The 16,225-nt window shown below is 39.2% G+C and overlaps 1 protein-coding gene across 2 annotated transcripts in view; it reads right to left on the reverse strand.

Moving 5' to 3' along the window:
* The window catches only part of dhrsx (dehydrogenase/reductase (SDR family) X-linked), a 611,413-nt gene that overhangs the window by 328,069 nt on the left and 267,119 nt on the right, over positions 1-16,225 (reverse strand). For both annotated transcript variants that reach the window (XM_039743559.1, XM_039743558.1), the window contains exon 3: positions 15,889-15,957. In XM_039743559.1, the coding sequence (XP_039599493.1) occupies positions 15,889-15,957 (69 nt within the window). The remainder of the gene's footprint in view (positions 1-15,888; positions 15,958-16,225) is intronic.

Consider the following 16,225-nt stretch of genomic DNA (forward strand, 5'->3'; position numbering starts at 1 on the left):
TTTATTTATTTGTTATCTCTTGGGCCAAAAATTGAGAGGTGCAAGATATTTTTTTATTTTATGTTGATTATATGCACATTTATGTCAGTTGTTACACACGCGCACTTAGGGGACAGTCAAAAGGCTCGATCGCTTGTGAAAGATCGAAAGAAGGAGAGCAGACAAAGTACTAATGCTTTCTTTCCCTTAACTCCGACAGAGTAAAACAGCCATACCGGTCATCACGAAGACTCCTCGGCTGGCTCCGGGGGATCGCCATGTTCCGGGCGGCCCCGATGACTGCAATCCATCAACTGCACTCCTGAAATCACTTCCGGCCACTTCGTTTGACATCAGCTTTAGACTTCACTGCACCTCCTCCCCGTTAATCGCACTTCCTTTGTTTTATGTATAAATATTTTACTTTAAACTTGACCTTTATTTTGTACTGGACGCTACACTCAGTATATGGGGAGGATCCCCAACTCTTAACCTGAGTTTCTGTGTGTTTATTCCTTCACACAGTATAAAGCCTAATAATAATAATAAATGACTTCATGTTTTTATGAATCATACATATCCCTGATAGGTTGGATAGCAAGCAGTCTTTTAAAACTTAATGATGATACGTTGGAGGACAGACAGACAGACAGACAGACAGACAGACAGACAGACAGACAGACAGACAGACAGACAGACAGACAGATAGATAGATAGATAGATAGATAGATAGATAGATAGATAGATAGATAGATAGATAGATAGATAGATAGTGTGGTCCTTGGCCGGGGCTGGAGCCCGGCCGGGACGCCTTGGAGGACCAGAGGAGGGCATGGACCTCCTCCAGACCGAGAGGGGGCGTCCGTCCTGGTTATGCAGGAGGCCTCGGGTAGGGGGCTTTGAAGCCCAGCCCTGTAGGGACCCGTGGCCACCGCCAGGCGGCGCCCCAGTGCCTAATTGTCCCTGGAGGGAAGACTTTATGTGGCGCCCGGAGAGCTGCCAGGAGGACAGCTGACACTTCCGCCACACTGGGGCGTGGCTAAGGAGGGAATGCCGGGAACACCTGGGGCTCATCCGGGAGCATTATATAAGGGGCCGCCTCCCTTCAGTCAGAAGCGGAAGTCAGGTGGAAGAGGACGGAGCGAAAGGAAGGACTGGAGGTGGCCAGGAGAAAAGAGGCACAGGACTGTGTGGCCTGGACTTGGGGGAGTCGGTGCTGAAGGCACTGGGGTTCGTGAGTGCACAGAACATTGTATATATTGTAAATAAACGGTGTGTGGGTGAACAATATGTTGTCCGTCTGTGTGTGTCCGGGCCAGCGTTCACAATAGATAGATAGATACTTTATTAATCCCATTAATCCCAAGGGGAAATTCACATAAACCAGCAGCAGCATACTGATAAAAAACAATATTAAATTAAAGAGTAATGAAAATGAATGTAAAACAGACAATAACTTTCTGTAATGTTAACCCCCATCATTATTGAGGTACATTCGCTAGGCGGCCTGCAGTTAAAAATTTTGGAGTAATGATTGTTTGTCCCTGACATGAACTTCACAAATCATTTGAACAGTAATACTGTAACTGCATTGTATTACTTAAGTAATACGGCTGAACTCTGTACTATCACTTACAGATACAGGACAGCTGATGATAGCAGAGTTGATTGTTTAAATGCTCTTGTTATCACATGTACCATTATTACTATTTATTACTTGGCTAACATCTTTATCCAAGGCGACTATACAATTGGTTCCAATTGAGTACAGACAGATGAAGTGACTTGCTCCTGGTCACAAGGTGTTACTATCTGGATTTGAACCCACAACCTCAGGGTTTGAACTCCAAAGCCTTTACCACGTAATAATGGCCTGCCAAAATGTTTCACAGAACATCTATAAACAGTTCACAATGCAGGGGGGACTGATGGTTGACAGGGTCAGATAAAACACTGCTTATCACTCCTGTTCTTAAGAGACTGCATTGGCTTTCTTTGAATTTTTACACTGATACTAAGGCTCTTTTAAAAGTTTATAAGGCCCTATGTGGTCCAGCGCAATACAAGCCCAAAAGCGATCTTCATTCTAGTTGTGCTTCTTTTTAAACAACTCTCCCAGACAGCGCAAAACTCATGGCAGAGGCTGCATTCGCTTATTAGGTGCTCAGATTATGGAGTTCTTTTTCCTGCAGCAGCTGAGAGACTTGAATGTGATGTTTATTTTGTGTGCCAAATTTTATACTTTTGTTTATTTAGCACTTTTTGAATCTATATTGGTTGCAATATTATTTCTATTTTTTGATATACAGTTTCGAGGACCACTGAAATCAAAACAAGAAACTGAATCTAAAAATTTTATTAAGGGCATGATAGAAATATAACACAGTACTGCTTTTCTACATTATCTCTGTTAACATCAAGGCACTTCTTCAAATAAAGTTTTTGTCTGTTGGTCAATCTAGCTGGGCACAGATGCAATGGCCTCATCAATGCCCTGAAAACTCCTTCACAGATCCACACAAATTGTGATCGTATGGTACTCTATTCTTTAGTGCATTGTTAAAGAAGCTGACTAACAATAACTAAACGTATTTCTTAGTGGTCTATTATTAGAACCATTAGACCCCTACTGCATTCACCGCATTCGACTTCAACTCACTGTACACATTTTCTCGACAACTGTTATCTGGTGATTGTCTCTCATAAATCCTACAAACATTACCAGGAATGGTATAATGTCTTCATCTTGAAGCATGAAGTTTATCTTCAACACAATCTTGTTCTTCTGTAAGTGATTTGGACAAACTGTACACCTTTGACTAAGACTGATATTCCTCCATAATAGTGGTAAAGAATTCAAAAGGAATCGTTCCTTTCTTTGTAAGGCATTAAATGATTGTGCTCTACACTGCTAAATATGTCTTGCTCTGACAACTTCTAAACAACGGACCAAAGAGGTGTAGGGCAACCCAGCTAATATGTGAACATCTAGACATGCATATACAGAAAAGAAAAGACATGTTAATACAGGCTGATTCATGCTCACTCTACACCAACATTTTCATTTATTATGTAAACGTTACTCATACTTAAAATGGAAACTATTCCAATAAAGGTATTATTTATTGTCTGAGATATTCACTTTGATGAAAATATTTAATGACATAAAAATTTAAAATATGTGAATGAAAAAAATATACAGTTATTGGCTGCTTTTATACCTTTAGTATTCCATATACTGCATTTTAACTTACTTCAATAAAGCACCATACAATATGTTGCCCTGCAATAACATTACTTTGCGTCTATAGATGTCTCCTGATTTGCATTTGATGCATGCCAGAATGGACACTGATCCTAATAACCCTGAACCAAGTTAGATAACAGTCAAGATGGTTGAATGAAACTTGAACTAGACAGCATGATTAAAACATCGATTTAACAGTTGTGTTTTTTTAAAATGCATTTTAAAATGTGCACACAGGCCTGCTCCTTGTCTTCCAGGCGGCTGTCGAAGTGAGAGTAGACTGCTATTCAAGGTGTCGCTGTGTGTTCTGGTGAATATTTGACAGTGGGTTATTGTTTGTTAAGGAATTTATTTATTTATTTATTTATTTATTTATTATCAGGCTGCTGAAAAAAGCCAAATTTCCCCTTTGGGCGATTACATCCACCCATCCATCTACTGTATCTATCTATTATATAGTGCCTTATCTGTCTATTGCGTGGAAACTCTCTTTTAATACTTTCATTAATTATGCAAAAAAATTACTGTTACTTTTAACAATCAGAGATTTATTTGGGGCATAAAATAAAAGAATCAAAATGAAAACTTCAACATTTAAAGTATTTATTTAGACAAGCAAAGTTAGCCATACTAAAAAGCCGTAATAATAAACCAGCTGGTACAGTGCCAGATGATGTGATCTTTCTTTTCACATTTTATGTTACTTTGAGAATAAAACTAGAATTTACATATCATAAGACAATGTGTACTGAAGAATCTGAAAAAGAGTGGGAAGTGAAGGAGGTGCTGTGCACCAATTAAAAATCAATTTATAATAATGGTACATGGACGAAAATTTGTAGAAAATTGGAACAGTTGGTGTATGACTTTTGGTGTTTTTTTAACATTATAATGTTTATTCGAAGTGTATTTGTGTATGGCGTGGAGTTTGCATGTTCTCCCCGTGTCTGCGTGGGTTTCCTCCGGGCACTTCGGTTTCCTCCCACAATCCAAAGACATGCAGGTTAGGTGGATTGGCGATTTTGCATTGGCCCTACTGTGTGATTGGTGTGTGGGTGTGTTTGTGTGTGTCCTGCGGTAGGTTGGCACCCTGCCCAGGATTGGTTCCTGCCTTGTGCCCTGTGTTGGCTGGGATTGGCTCCGGCAGACCCCCGTGACCCTGTATTCGGATTCAGCGGGTTAGAAAATGGATGGATGGATGTATTTGTGTATGACATTTGCCAAGGTAATTCCAACCCATTATTTTACACACCATAACTGAATATGAACTGGTCTGATTTTGTAATGTATATTTTTGTTATAATACAGTGGTACCTTGGTATACGTCCACTTTGGAATAAGTCCAACTTGGTATACGTCCTGTTTGGATGCGAAAAATTTTGCTTGGTATACAACCTTTGTTTGGAATACGACTCACGTGCTACAACACCGCGCGCTACCCTTGTTTAACTCTCTTGAGACAAAGCCACGACTGCCCACGAGCACCAGTACGGCAGTTGCTAGCATTCAGTGAACAACCTGCGCACTACCCTTGTTCACCTCTCTCGAGACAAACCCACGAGCGTCAGTACGCGCTATAACTCTCTGTGAATTTTCACGCGATTTTGTGTTTTTTCACGTAAATTTGAATTGATTGTTGAAAAGTATGAAAGTGACATGCGTATCTGGGGCTTGGCAGCTGCATACCGTAAGCTGAGAACAACGGTATCTACGATTGTGAAAAACAAAGATGTTATTAAAAAGTAAAGTGAGGTTAAATTTTCATTTATTTCATCTAATTGCTTTTGTATTTATGTATTTTAGTATTAAGCAGTGTTTAAATTATTTTATACAACCACATCAATGTATAATATGCCAATAACAATAGGATTTTTTTCATGGGGAACGGATTAATCATTTACCCTTTATTTCTTATTGGGAAAAATTTGTTTGGTATACGTCAAATATCTGGAACAGATTAAGGACATATACCGAGGTACCACTGTAATTATATTTTAAAAAATATCTATCTATCTATCAATCTATCTATCTAAAACTCATTAAAAGGCTTCATAAGATGTGCTTAAAATAAGGCAGAAGCATTTCTTTATTGGCAATGTGACAATTACACTGCCGTGGTTTAATGTGTGTTTTTTTTATCAGATGAATCTAACCTAATTTTCTTGTTATTTAATCACTGTGTGTGAAGGAGATCATCTGAATCCAGCTTAGATTAAGTCTTTGCCAAGATTTCTTCCAGCTTGTACAGTACTAGCAGTTCAGTGTGAAAGAGGCCATCTGATTTCAACCTCACAAGGCTGCCATCAGAACACTCCACAGTATTCATTCACAGGAAGTGTGCAGCAGCTCGGCTTGGGCAAGTCCTATGGTTAGCAGATGCCACCATCTGATCTCTAGTTCAGCCAGCTTTAACCCAGCTGTTTTGAAGAAATATTAAATTGAGTCAGTCCAGTTTCAGCCTCTAACTGTGTGGAGATGGCTTGTTCTTGCTGTGCATTTTTCTCCATGTACTCTTTTCATCTCCCACATCTCAAAAATGTGAATGTTACATTAAGTGGTGACTCTGTGTAGGCCAGGAGTGACTGTATGTGTGTGTGCGACTGGCACCCAATTCAGAATATGTCAGAATAAGTTCACATCCCTAAATCTGAATTTTACATTAAAGCATTAGAAAAACGGTGATGAGAACAGCTCATTCAGGTAAAGGGGCTCATCCATCCTATTCACCTAGATCAGGAGTGCCCAACTCCAATCCTGGAAGGCCACGGTGGCTACAGGTTTTCATTCTAACCATTTACTTAATTAGTGGCCAGTTTTGACAGCTAGTTACCTTCATTTAATTGATTTGCTATTCAAGAATAAGACCCTTTAAATGAGGGGTGATCAATGTCAGTCCTGGAGGGCTACAGTGGCTGCAGGTTTTTGTTCCAACCCAACTGCTTCATAAAAAGTCAATTACTGATGAAGAAGCACTTATTGCTCAAGTGACATTTTTTTGCTTCATTTTAATTGTCTCGCTTGTTAAGATCCGCCACCCTTAATTATTTATTTTGATCTTAAATAGCTGTATTTCACTGTATTAATGGATATTAGCAATAAGATGTAAATGACAAACAGGCAGTTCTCCATCAAACTTGCTTCCATGTGCACCTATATGGATTCTCCGTGCACTATTTGGTTTAATAAAATACCCAGAAAGTAACTTAAGAGAAAAAAGTGACGGACTGAAAATTAGTGTTAGGCTTTATATCATCTGAATGATTACATTAGAAAAGAAAAAAAAATACGATTTAAGAATGACCTGACATTGCAGAGTTAAAACACTAGAAAGTCATGACACTAAATAAGACCTAATTACGCAACTGGGTTGGAATAAAAGCCTGCAGCCACTGTGGCCCTCCAGGACTGACGAAGATTACCCTTGATCTAGATTATCCAATATAATATCAAGTCTAAATTCGAATGTCCCTAAAGTCCAAGTCTCCACCACACTATTACATATAGTAATTGATTTCATGTGTCAATGGTTCTTTTCATGGAGGCAAACTTTCAAACATTTATGATATATATGCTCTTAACAAGTTTCCAACTGTGTCCCTGTGTTTGTGTTATAGAATTTATTTTAAAGTAACAACTGGGATCCACTGTACTAATTCTGTTCATAATTTTAAACACTTCTGTCATGTTACCTCTTAATTTCTGTTTGCTTGATCCTGAAAGGTTTAACTCCTTCAATGTCTCCTCATAGCTCATACCTCTTTATCCAAGAATCAGCCAAGTCAGACTTTTCTGGACTCTCTCTAGTGTCTTTTTTGTAATTTGGAGACCTCAAGCTGATCACAGTACTCCAGATGAGGCCTCATTAGTGTGTTATATAACTTAACCATAACATAATTCCTTGATGAGTCCACTATGACTTCTGGCTCCTTTTCATAATGGGAACTTTCATGTTTCAGACTTCCCATTGTGCATTCAAGTCTAAGATTTCTACTTCTTACATGTAGTGTATATAAGCGGGCATTGTTCCATTACCGCAAACCCTCCTTGTTTTAAACCTCTCAATAACATTATTAACATTAATTAACATAACTAACATTCATTTTATTTTTATTTTTTTCATTTTTATTACTATTTAATTTCATATTATTTCTTTGTATCAGTATACTGCTGCTGGATTATGTGAATTTCCCCTTGGGATTAATAAAGTATCTATCTATCTATCTATCTATTTATCTATCTATCTAATAACATAAGTTGTTATGCCTCTGTATGCTGCCAGTTATGCTACCTTTTTCACCTCTCCCTAACCTGTAGTGTACCCACTTGGTTTGTGCGTTTTATATGCTACCTTTGCACATATGTAGTTCCCATTACATCTGCCTTGATCCTCTTATGATTTGCATCTCACTTTGGATGAAAGTTTTTGTAGAACATGCACTGTAATGCAAGGCTACTGCTATTGTTGCACAACAAAAGGGTGTTGTGACAAAGGTGTGACAATTGCTCAAAATACACCATATGTAATTCAAAGAAGAGAAGAACATCCTTTAAAATTAAAGAATAACCGCGCTGTGCAATTTATAGTCCCATCCAGACAGATACCACATAGGGTGAGCAGTTCACACCCTAAGATAGTGTGTGTTCATTGTTCAGCTTCACAAACGAACAGGCAAATCGCTAAGCCCTATGTGCCTATGCATTCATTACTGCTGTTCAGAGCCACAGGCAACGCCACCAAAACACCGGAGCAAGTTGTGTCTCGCTTCACCATTTCCTCTCTCCTCATACATTCTGGGTGATCTGCACCCGTCAACCATTGGTCAAGTCATCTTGGTCCTCTCCCAAACACGTGACTGCTCAGGGTTCCTGACTCCTACCACCAAGACCAGTCCACTCACTCTTGGAGTGGAACAAAAGTCTCTGTTAACTTCTCTCATTTGTGCAGCCACTTCTCGATCCTCACCAGAACTATAGCTCCTCCACCCAACTCCCATAATCTACCAGAAGGGATCCTTCTCATGTAGGTTGCTTCTCACACTCACCACCTGCATGTCACCAGAAATGCCGTACCATCACTTAGTCACAGTGCTCCAATTTTAAATACCAGCACAGTGGACTGTTGAGCCCCCAGACCAGGGGTGCCCACACTTTTTCAGCTTTAAAATGACCAAGTCGAAATGATCTACCTACATTAAAATTATATATATATATATATATATATATATATATATATATACAGTAATCCTCGCTATATCGCTTTGACTTTCGGTTTCGCTCTATCGCGGATTTTATATGAAAGCATAACTAAATATATAACGCGGATTTTTCGCTGCTTCGCGGGTTCTTCGGACAAGGTGTCTTTTTACTTCCTGTACATGCTTCCTCAGTTGGTTTGCCCAGTTGATTTCATACAAGGGACGCTATTTTGCGGATGACTGAGAAGCTAACCAATCAGAGCACGCAGTTAAGTCCTCCTGACTGAGAAGCTAACCAATCAGAGCACGCAGTTAAGTTCCTGCTTGCTGAATGCAGTGTTAACCAGGAAGTCTCGTCTCGCTCATTCAGCATCAACGTGTTTCGCTGTGTAAAGAGTTGTGCTCTTTTGTGTTTATCTTTGTGTATAGTCAAGCCCTTCATTATGGCTCCAAAATGATCTGCTACTGCTTCAGGGGCCGTGCCCAAGCACAAACGGAAGATGTTAACGATTGCCGAAAAGGTAAACGTTTTGGATTTGTTGAAGTCTACGGCCGCAGTGTCCTTTTAACCAGGGTGCAAAACAAGTTGTAAGTGGATGTAATAAGGCTGGATGGAATCTGCTTTAGGGATTTGGATTGAAGACTGCCAGAAGAAGAACAACGGCGGTGCTACACAGTCGCCTGAAGAGGCTCCTTTAAGGGCTGTAACGCTCTCCTTTGTTGTGCAGTAAAATAAAACTCATTGTTATCGGACAAGTCATTGTTGGTGAGTAACCATAATTAATTTTCTACTTACAGTACTTAGTACATGTACGTACGTTTAGTGTCACTGTACACACACATTTACTGTATACTATTTTTGTTGCATTGTACGTATTTATTGCTGGTGGCATGTCTATCGTAATGGCTGTAACATATGTGATATCGGAGACACTCAATATCTTTAAAATAATATTTAGGTTTTACTGTATATAAACATTGTGTTTATATACATAATTTCAATGAATCTTACCTAATATCTAAGAGAATACAAAGGGATTATGCTGTATAACTCTGCGGGGAATATTTATAAACAGTGTGGGAGAGTTTATAAGGGCTTAAAATATATAAAAATAACCATAGAAACATATGGTTTCTACATGATTTTCACCTATCGCGGGGGTCTGGAACGCAACCCCCGCGATCGAGGAGGGATTACTGTATATATATATATATATATATACTGTATGTATATATTATATATATATATATATCATTCGAAGTCTGAATCACAATCTGATTGTATGGGTGGTTACCTACCAGGTAATGCATGTGGTTGGTCTGCAAGTTGGCAGACATGCGCCATGGGTGCCATCTCAGTTGCGAGATCAGATCATAGAATGTTACATGGTTAACTGTCAAATAATGCAAAGAGTACGCAACACGTGTTTCGCCCCATTCTGGGCTCATCAGGCGTACACGCTCCACTGCACCCCTCATCGGGGATCGAACCTTGGATGTCAGACAAACGCACATTGTGATATTGTGAGAAAACAAATCCTCTCCCAATTCCACATCCAGCCCATACCCTCCCTAAACATTTTTTTTTTAAAATCCCTTCTTTAGTCGATAGAAATTGGAAGGCTAACTAGATCACATCTGGAGTTTTGCAATAGCTCACGTGTTTGATCATGCATGCGGGATGACCAGTGTGTGAGAAGAAGAGAGATCTCAGACTGGCCGCCCTATATGTCAATCAAGTGGAAAATGGCATAGGGAAGATATACGATAAACTAACGTTTAAAAAAATTTTTTTTGAATGCAACACAATCTACCTGCACTAACTACCTTTGCGACCTACCGGTCGATCACGATCGACACATTGGGCACCCCTGCCCTAGACTTAGCTCCTTAGAAAGCCGTTGAACAGATAAGATGGTCTGGCTGAGTTTCCAGTCAATAGATAGCTGTTTCCATTCAGTCTGTAAGTACCTGGACCAGTGTTTCTCTCTGCTTGTCTCTATAGAGTCCATGCACTCTAAAATGACTGAGTATTTCAACACAAAGCTAATAACACATTTTCTGCAAGGGATTGCACACAATGTGGCAATATAAATTTCACAGTATAGTTCCTGTTTAATTTACATGGTTTTGTTGTGTCTCTTATATATGCTGTTTTGCCTCACATTATATGGCGGCGCAATAAATTGCACAGTAGAGTGACCCTTTACATTTGTCACTTTCTCGCGGTCTTTCATCAGTGTGCATTTGGTGGTGCTCTTTTGTCCTGTGCACTTTTCTTGACCTTTTATGTAGCCACTAATTCGAATACCTAAAATCATAATCATGTATTTTTTAAAAAGTATTTTTTTATGATTATTTTGCATTATTTACATTTTTTTCTTAAGTTTAAACAGATTCCTGTTTCCTTCGTCACTGATTCCAATTTTAGCAGCCATTTTCTGACTTCTGATCTTGGTATGTTGCTATCGTAGCGTTGCTAAAAGTTGCTACTCAGACATTAGCGGCAGAGGTCTGCAGAGTACTGATTTTTATCTCCTGCTCCCACCTTAGTTTCATCCCGTTCCTGCCAAAATTCACCCCACTTCCACCTGCTTTCTTCCATGCCTGCAAAAGGTTCAGTTCCACTCGTGACTTTTCCCCATTAAAAGGTACCTGAATCAGGCACATAGCTTAAAACAGCAGCATCTACAAGGAGGAAAAAACACATCACACAGATGTGAGTAAATCTGTTTATGACTTCTGTTTTCATTTTACGATCAAAGTTGATCTACTGATAGCATTTAAAAAAAAAATAACACCTAGATAGATAAATAGATAAAGGATGACCAGATCTCCTCTTTTACCAGGTGATGTCCTCTTTTTGAGAATTAAAAAGTGGTGTTATACTGATACTTAAAATCCCTCAAATTGTCTGGGGTTTTGTCTTGATTGTTATTTAGACCCTGTGAACAAACAAAAGACCTACAGTGCCCTCAATAATGTTTGGGACAAAGACAATTTTTTCCTTGTTTTGCATTGCATGCAAAGGATATGCAACAAAGTGCTAAATATGACAGCTTTTACAGACCTGTCATTTCTATGTACCAAACATTATGGTGCCCTGAAATGGGGAGTAATCATGTAAAGCGTTGTAATTTCTACATGCTGTGATTGAAATACTGTATATGTAAATACCCTTACATGAAAGTCTTGAATGGGCACTTTAATCGTGTCTGAATTTCTTGATTTGTAATTTTAAACTGTGGATCAGAGGGCAAAAATCAAGGAAAAATGTGTCTTTGCCATAAAACATTATGGAAAGCGCTGTAAATGGACAGATGTTGTAAGGTGATTTTTTTATGTTGAGTTGCACATTTGCCTGATCCAAGTGAGACAGATACGTTATATGTTTAGACCCTGCAGTCAGTGTAACTTGCATGCAGTGCAGAGCTTGTTTAAAGTAAAGCACACATGGCAGTCTGCCTTAGGTAACAGCTAGGAGGACTGGGAAGAGCCATATTACTATTCAGCACCAACTCAGAAGTACAAAAGGTTCCCACATAATGAAAATGTTCATGTACAGACAAGTAAAAATAAATAAACAGCAGCTGTTTTTACGATAAGGACAGAAGGAGTTGGAAGTCAAAGAGCTGGCATGTGCAACTTAAAGCTCCTCTTCACTCGAAAAAGCACAAAACTTCTGTAAGGGAAAGAGCTCATTAGCAGAAGTGACAGGCTATTTGGTGAAGCTTGTTTCGTTACACTGCAAAATGTTCCATTAAAACCGATCATTTTTAAAAACACTGAGGATTTCTTGTAAGTTATAAGGCATGTAGCTGTACTCATTTCAGCTATAGATTTTAGGACAAAACAAAAAAACTAAAATTGTATGTTTTGCTTTTGTCCTGCTTTGCTCTTATGCAAGAGAAATAGCAACCCTGCAAGTCACTAAAAAATGTACTAAGTAGATGAATATAAACTCACACAGTAAAATTGATCAAATTGCAATGTCATTTTCTAACCTGCTTAATCCAAACAACGGTTATGGGGGTATGGGGACTGGAGCCTATCCCAGCTAGCATAGGGTGAAAGGCAGGAATTAACCTGGGACAGGGTGCCAGTCCATAACAGTGACCAAATTGACTAAAAAATTATTAAAGAACTATTGTATATGAAGGAGTGTTTCAAGTTTGGATTATATCCCAGCACAAGTGACTTCTTTGAAAAGTAAAATCTGGACATCTTAACAAGTGGATATACTTGTTATGGTGTGCATGCAACTAAAATAAGCATGTAAAATTTGCATTATTCATTCAGTACTAGGGTGTTGCAGTATTGCTAGTACTGCCAAAGGATACAGAGCACTGATCACATGACTATGCACTGACAACACAGCACTACATTTAAATTAGCCATGTGCTCAGCAACAGGTTAAAACAAGCATTAAAGCACTTCCCCTTCAATTTCCCTCATTTTACTTTAATATGGCCTTTTTATAACTTCACTTTAACTTAATACTGATACTCTGTATGTTCAATTCTTCATAATAACTATTCACAGTGGCTCCAAAATCCATACTGACCGCTACTCTCTCTTCTGTTTCTTTTTCAGGCTACTCAAAGCATCATGATGCTCCAACATTGATGGACTGAAAGCCAGAAGTCTACGTGACCATCATCATCAGGTCCTTCCATGAAAACCCTAAATACAAAGAGGACTGTTTGACTTATGTTAGGTAGATTGCCCAGAGGGGACTGGAACCCCTACAGATTTTATTTTTTTCTCCAGCCTTTGGAGTTTTTTTTGTTTTTTCTGTCCACCCTGGCCATCGGACCTTACTCTTATTCTATGTTAATTAATGTTGACTTATGTTTATTTTTTATTGTGTCTTCTATTTCTCTATTCATTTTGTAAAGCACTTTGAGCTACATTTTTTTGTATGAATATGTGCTATATAAATAAATGTTGATTGATTGATTGATTGATCAGATAACACAGCACACACTGTGAAATAATAAAAACAAAGGATGTACTGTATTACTACTTATAAGGCATTTCTTAATTCTTGATGGAAGAAGAAAGTGCAAAGCATCTGCACAGAGACAAGAGTAACAAAAAAGACTTTCCCGCTGTGTACGGAACCACGACTTCAAACAATGAAGTGAGACAGTCCCACACTGGCACTTTTGGTGACATGTGCCCTAACTTTGGCACAGTTTCTGTACAATTATCTATATTTTATTTTTTTTCTTGCTAGTTTGTGGCTGTTTTTTGTATTTTATTTGTGACATTTGTTCCATATGTGTCTTGTGTCTCACAGCTATGGTCACATTTTTGGCCGCCATAATTGGTCCAGCATAGTTGGCAAGAGCTTCACTAGCCCTGAGGGACATTTAAAAGACCATTGCACAATTATAATCCACTTGGTTCCTCCTTCCCTAATGACTTCAATGCATTTTGCAGAGTTCAGAAACATTTCTTTGATTTTGCTAAACTCAAGGCAAAGCAAATTCAGTGGGGTTTGCTCATCACTACTGGCTAACAGCGATTTATGTTTCTCCTTCTGATTTCTGCTTTGCTCTAATACTGATCTGTTAAGTAATTAACACAACAAAATTAAAGCAACAAGAATTAAAGATATTCTGACAACTGCCACAGTCACATACCTTTGCAGGTATAGCTGCTCTAAGATATCTGACCTAACCTCTTTGCTGTCAGATGGCCCACCGAGTAGGTCAACTGTGCTATCAGAACGTGTCAGCCACAGCATAGGCATTGGCTCCTGTGACCACCTGGATTGGTTCCACACTCCCTCATTGCTTCGAAGAGCCTCTTGAACCAGAAACCGTTGTTAACCGAGATGAGCCAGGCAAATGAGGACACACAAAGTCAGCAAGGGATTGGTGCAAATGTGCAAAGTGCTTTTATGAAAATCAAAAGTGTCCAAAAGTGTGATGTAAAAACAGATCCTCAATAAATAAATAATCCATAAAATCCAAGGTGCCATGTGAAGGTTAAAAAAAAAAAAAAATACTGTACATGCCATAAAAATGAGGTGAAAATCCCAGGCAGGTTCTTCTTTTCTAACACACACAAGCCCTAATGCTTCTTCTTAAAATCTGGCATCTCCTTGGCTTATCCCTTCAGGACCTTGCAGCATTAGGAGATGCCTTCCACCAGGTACGGTCTTTCACTAAATCCTAGGTTCTGGGTCCCACTGCCAACCTGTCGGCACCAGAAGGACTCCCCGCTGAGCCCCTCTCATGTCTCCCCCAGCCAAACCGTTGTCATCAAGAGGGAGACGCTGTACAACGGGGGCCACTCCTACTTCTCTCTGCGTTGTTTAGTCAGAGCGTGCTTTCACCAGCCCCACACTCACAATCACTTAAGCGCAGTCTGACACTCGCTTCCCCAGGGCATACTCTTAAAGTCCTGCCTCAATTCCTCACCGTCTAGCCTCTTTCTCTTTCCTTAATCACTATTCTTTCTTTTCTTTCATCTGATCTCATTTTTCTTCACCCTTTCTATCGTACAGGCTCCTTTTATATTGCCCGATTGGGTGCAGGTGTTGACCTACACCTACTCTGAGGTATGAAAGAGGCACCTGACTTTTCCACTTCAATTTGCACATGAATGCATGATCAGCCAAGCACCTCAAATAACCTCGGAGCAGCGCTGGCATGTGCACACCTGCACGATCCGGGACCTGATTATTTATTTAAAAATCGTGCTTCACCACGGATCTCTTATCACAACTCCTGGTTTGCCATCTCCAGTAAACATCATAATCTTTATCACCCTGCCACAAGGCGTTTTACAGTATTTGTCCTAAATGCATAAGGAGCCCACAAACACTGTAAGATTGTTTTTGTAGGGGAATCAAAAGCTTACTGAAGATACAGAAATTTAGAAAATCATGAAGTATTAAGTGTCTCAGTGGAAGTAGCTCAACTGCTCTGATATTCTGTGGACTGCTAGAAATGCTCAACATGGAGTCAGCCTGCTCAATCAAAGTCATTGTGAACAAGGTTAGTTCGTTAGTATGAGTTAACTTTCTCATTAACCCCCAAAACACAGACTACAGTGTGGACTGATTCTGTCAAGAGTGTCTCCTATGTGTAGTTTCCATGTTGTCCCATCAGTCATATGAGTTGAATAGTGAGTACAGGTAAATCTAAAGAGAGGATGCATGTGTTTGCATGAGTATACTATTTGGAAAACGTCCTAAGAATAGGAAAACACAGTCCATGAGCAAAGACATATAAATGGGCATAATTCACACATCACCTTTCTTCTGAGACCAAACAAAGCCGTATGGGCTGCGGTGTCTGCTTACAAGTCACCACTAACCTCTACAATAGCCATAAACATCCCATGCAGAATCTTTTATATAAGAAGAAGAGGCTTTCACAAGAAATGAAATATTCATGTTCTGCTTTAAGGGGAATCACAGAGTTAAAGCTGAGAAGAACACAGTAACTATACCTTTTTCATTTGGGTATTCAGCCTTGATTCTTTTCACTGCCTCATGACCCTCACTGTCAATATGCCCAGCTGCAAAAGAAAAAAAAGAAAAAGAAGATATGATTATCAACAAAGCCAAACACAAACATTTCATTATCTGCTTCAGATGGTGGCAAATGAAGCCTTGCTTGCTTGTACTTGATAGGTAATAATTTATAATCAAGTTGAAACACGGCCCATTGGGATTTGCAGCCAATTAGCTCCAGAAAGCTCAGGACTGAATGGATAAAAAGAGGAGGGCATTTTTTTTTTCTCATCACGTTTTGTCAATCTGTTTGTCATTTGCACAGAATAGCTC

Source organism: Polypterus senegalus, chromosome 2 (genome assembly GCF_016835505.1).
Source record: "Polypterus senegalus isolate Bchr_013 chromosome 2, ASM1683550v1, whole genome shotgun sequence".
Lineage (NCBI taxonomy): Eukaryota > Metazoa > Chordata > Cladistia > Polypteriformes > Polypteridae > Polypterus > Polypterus senegalus.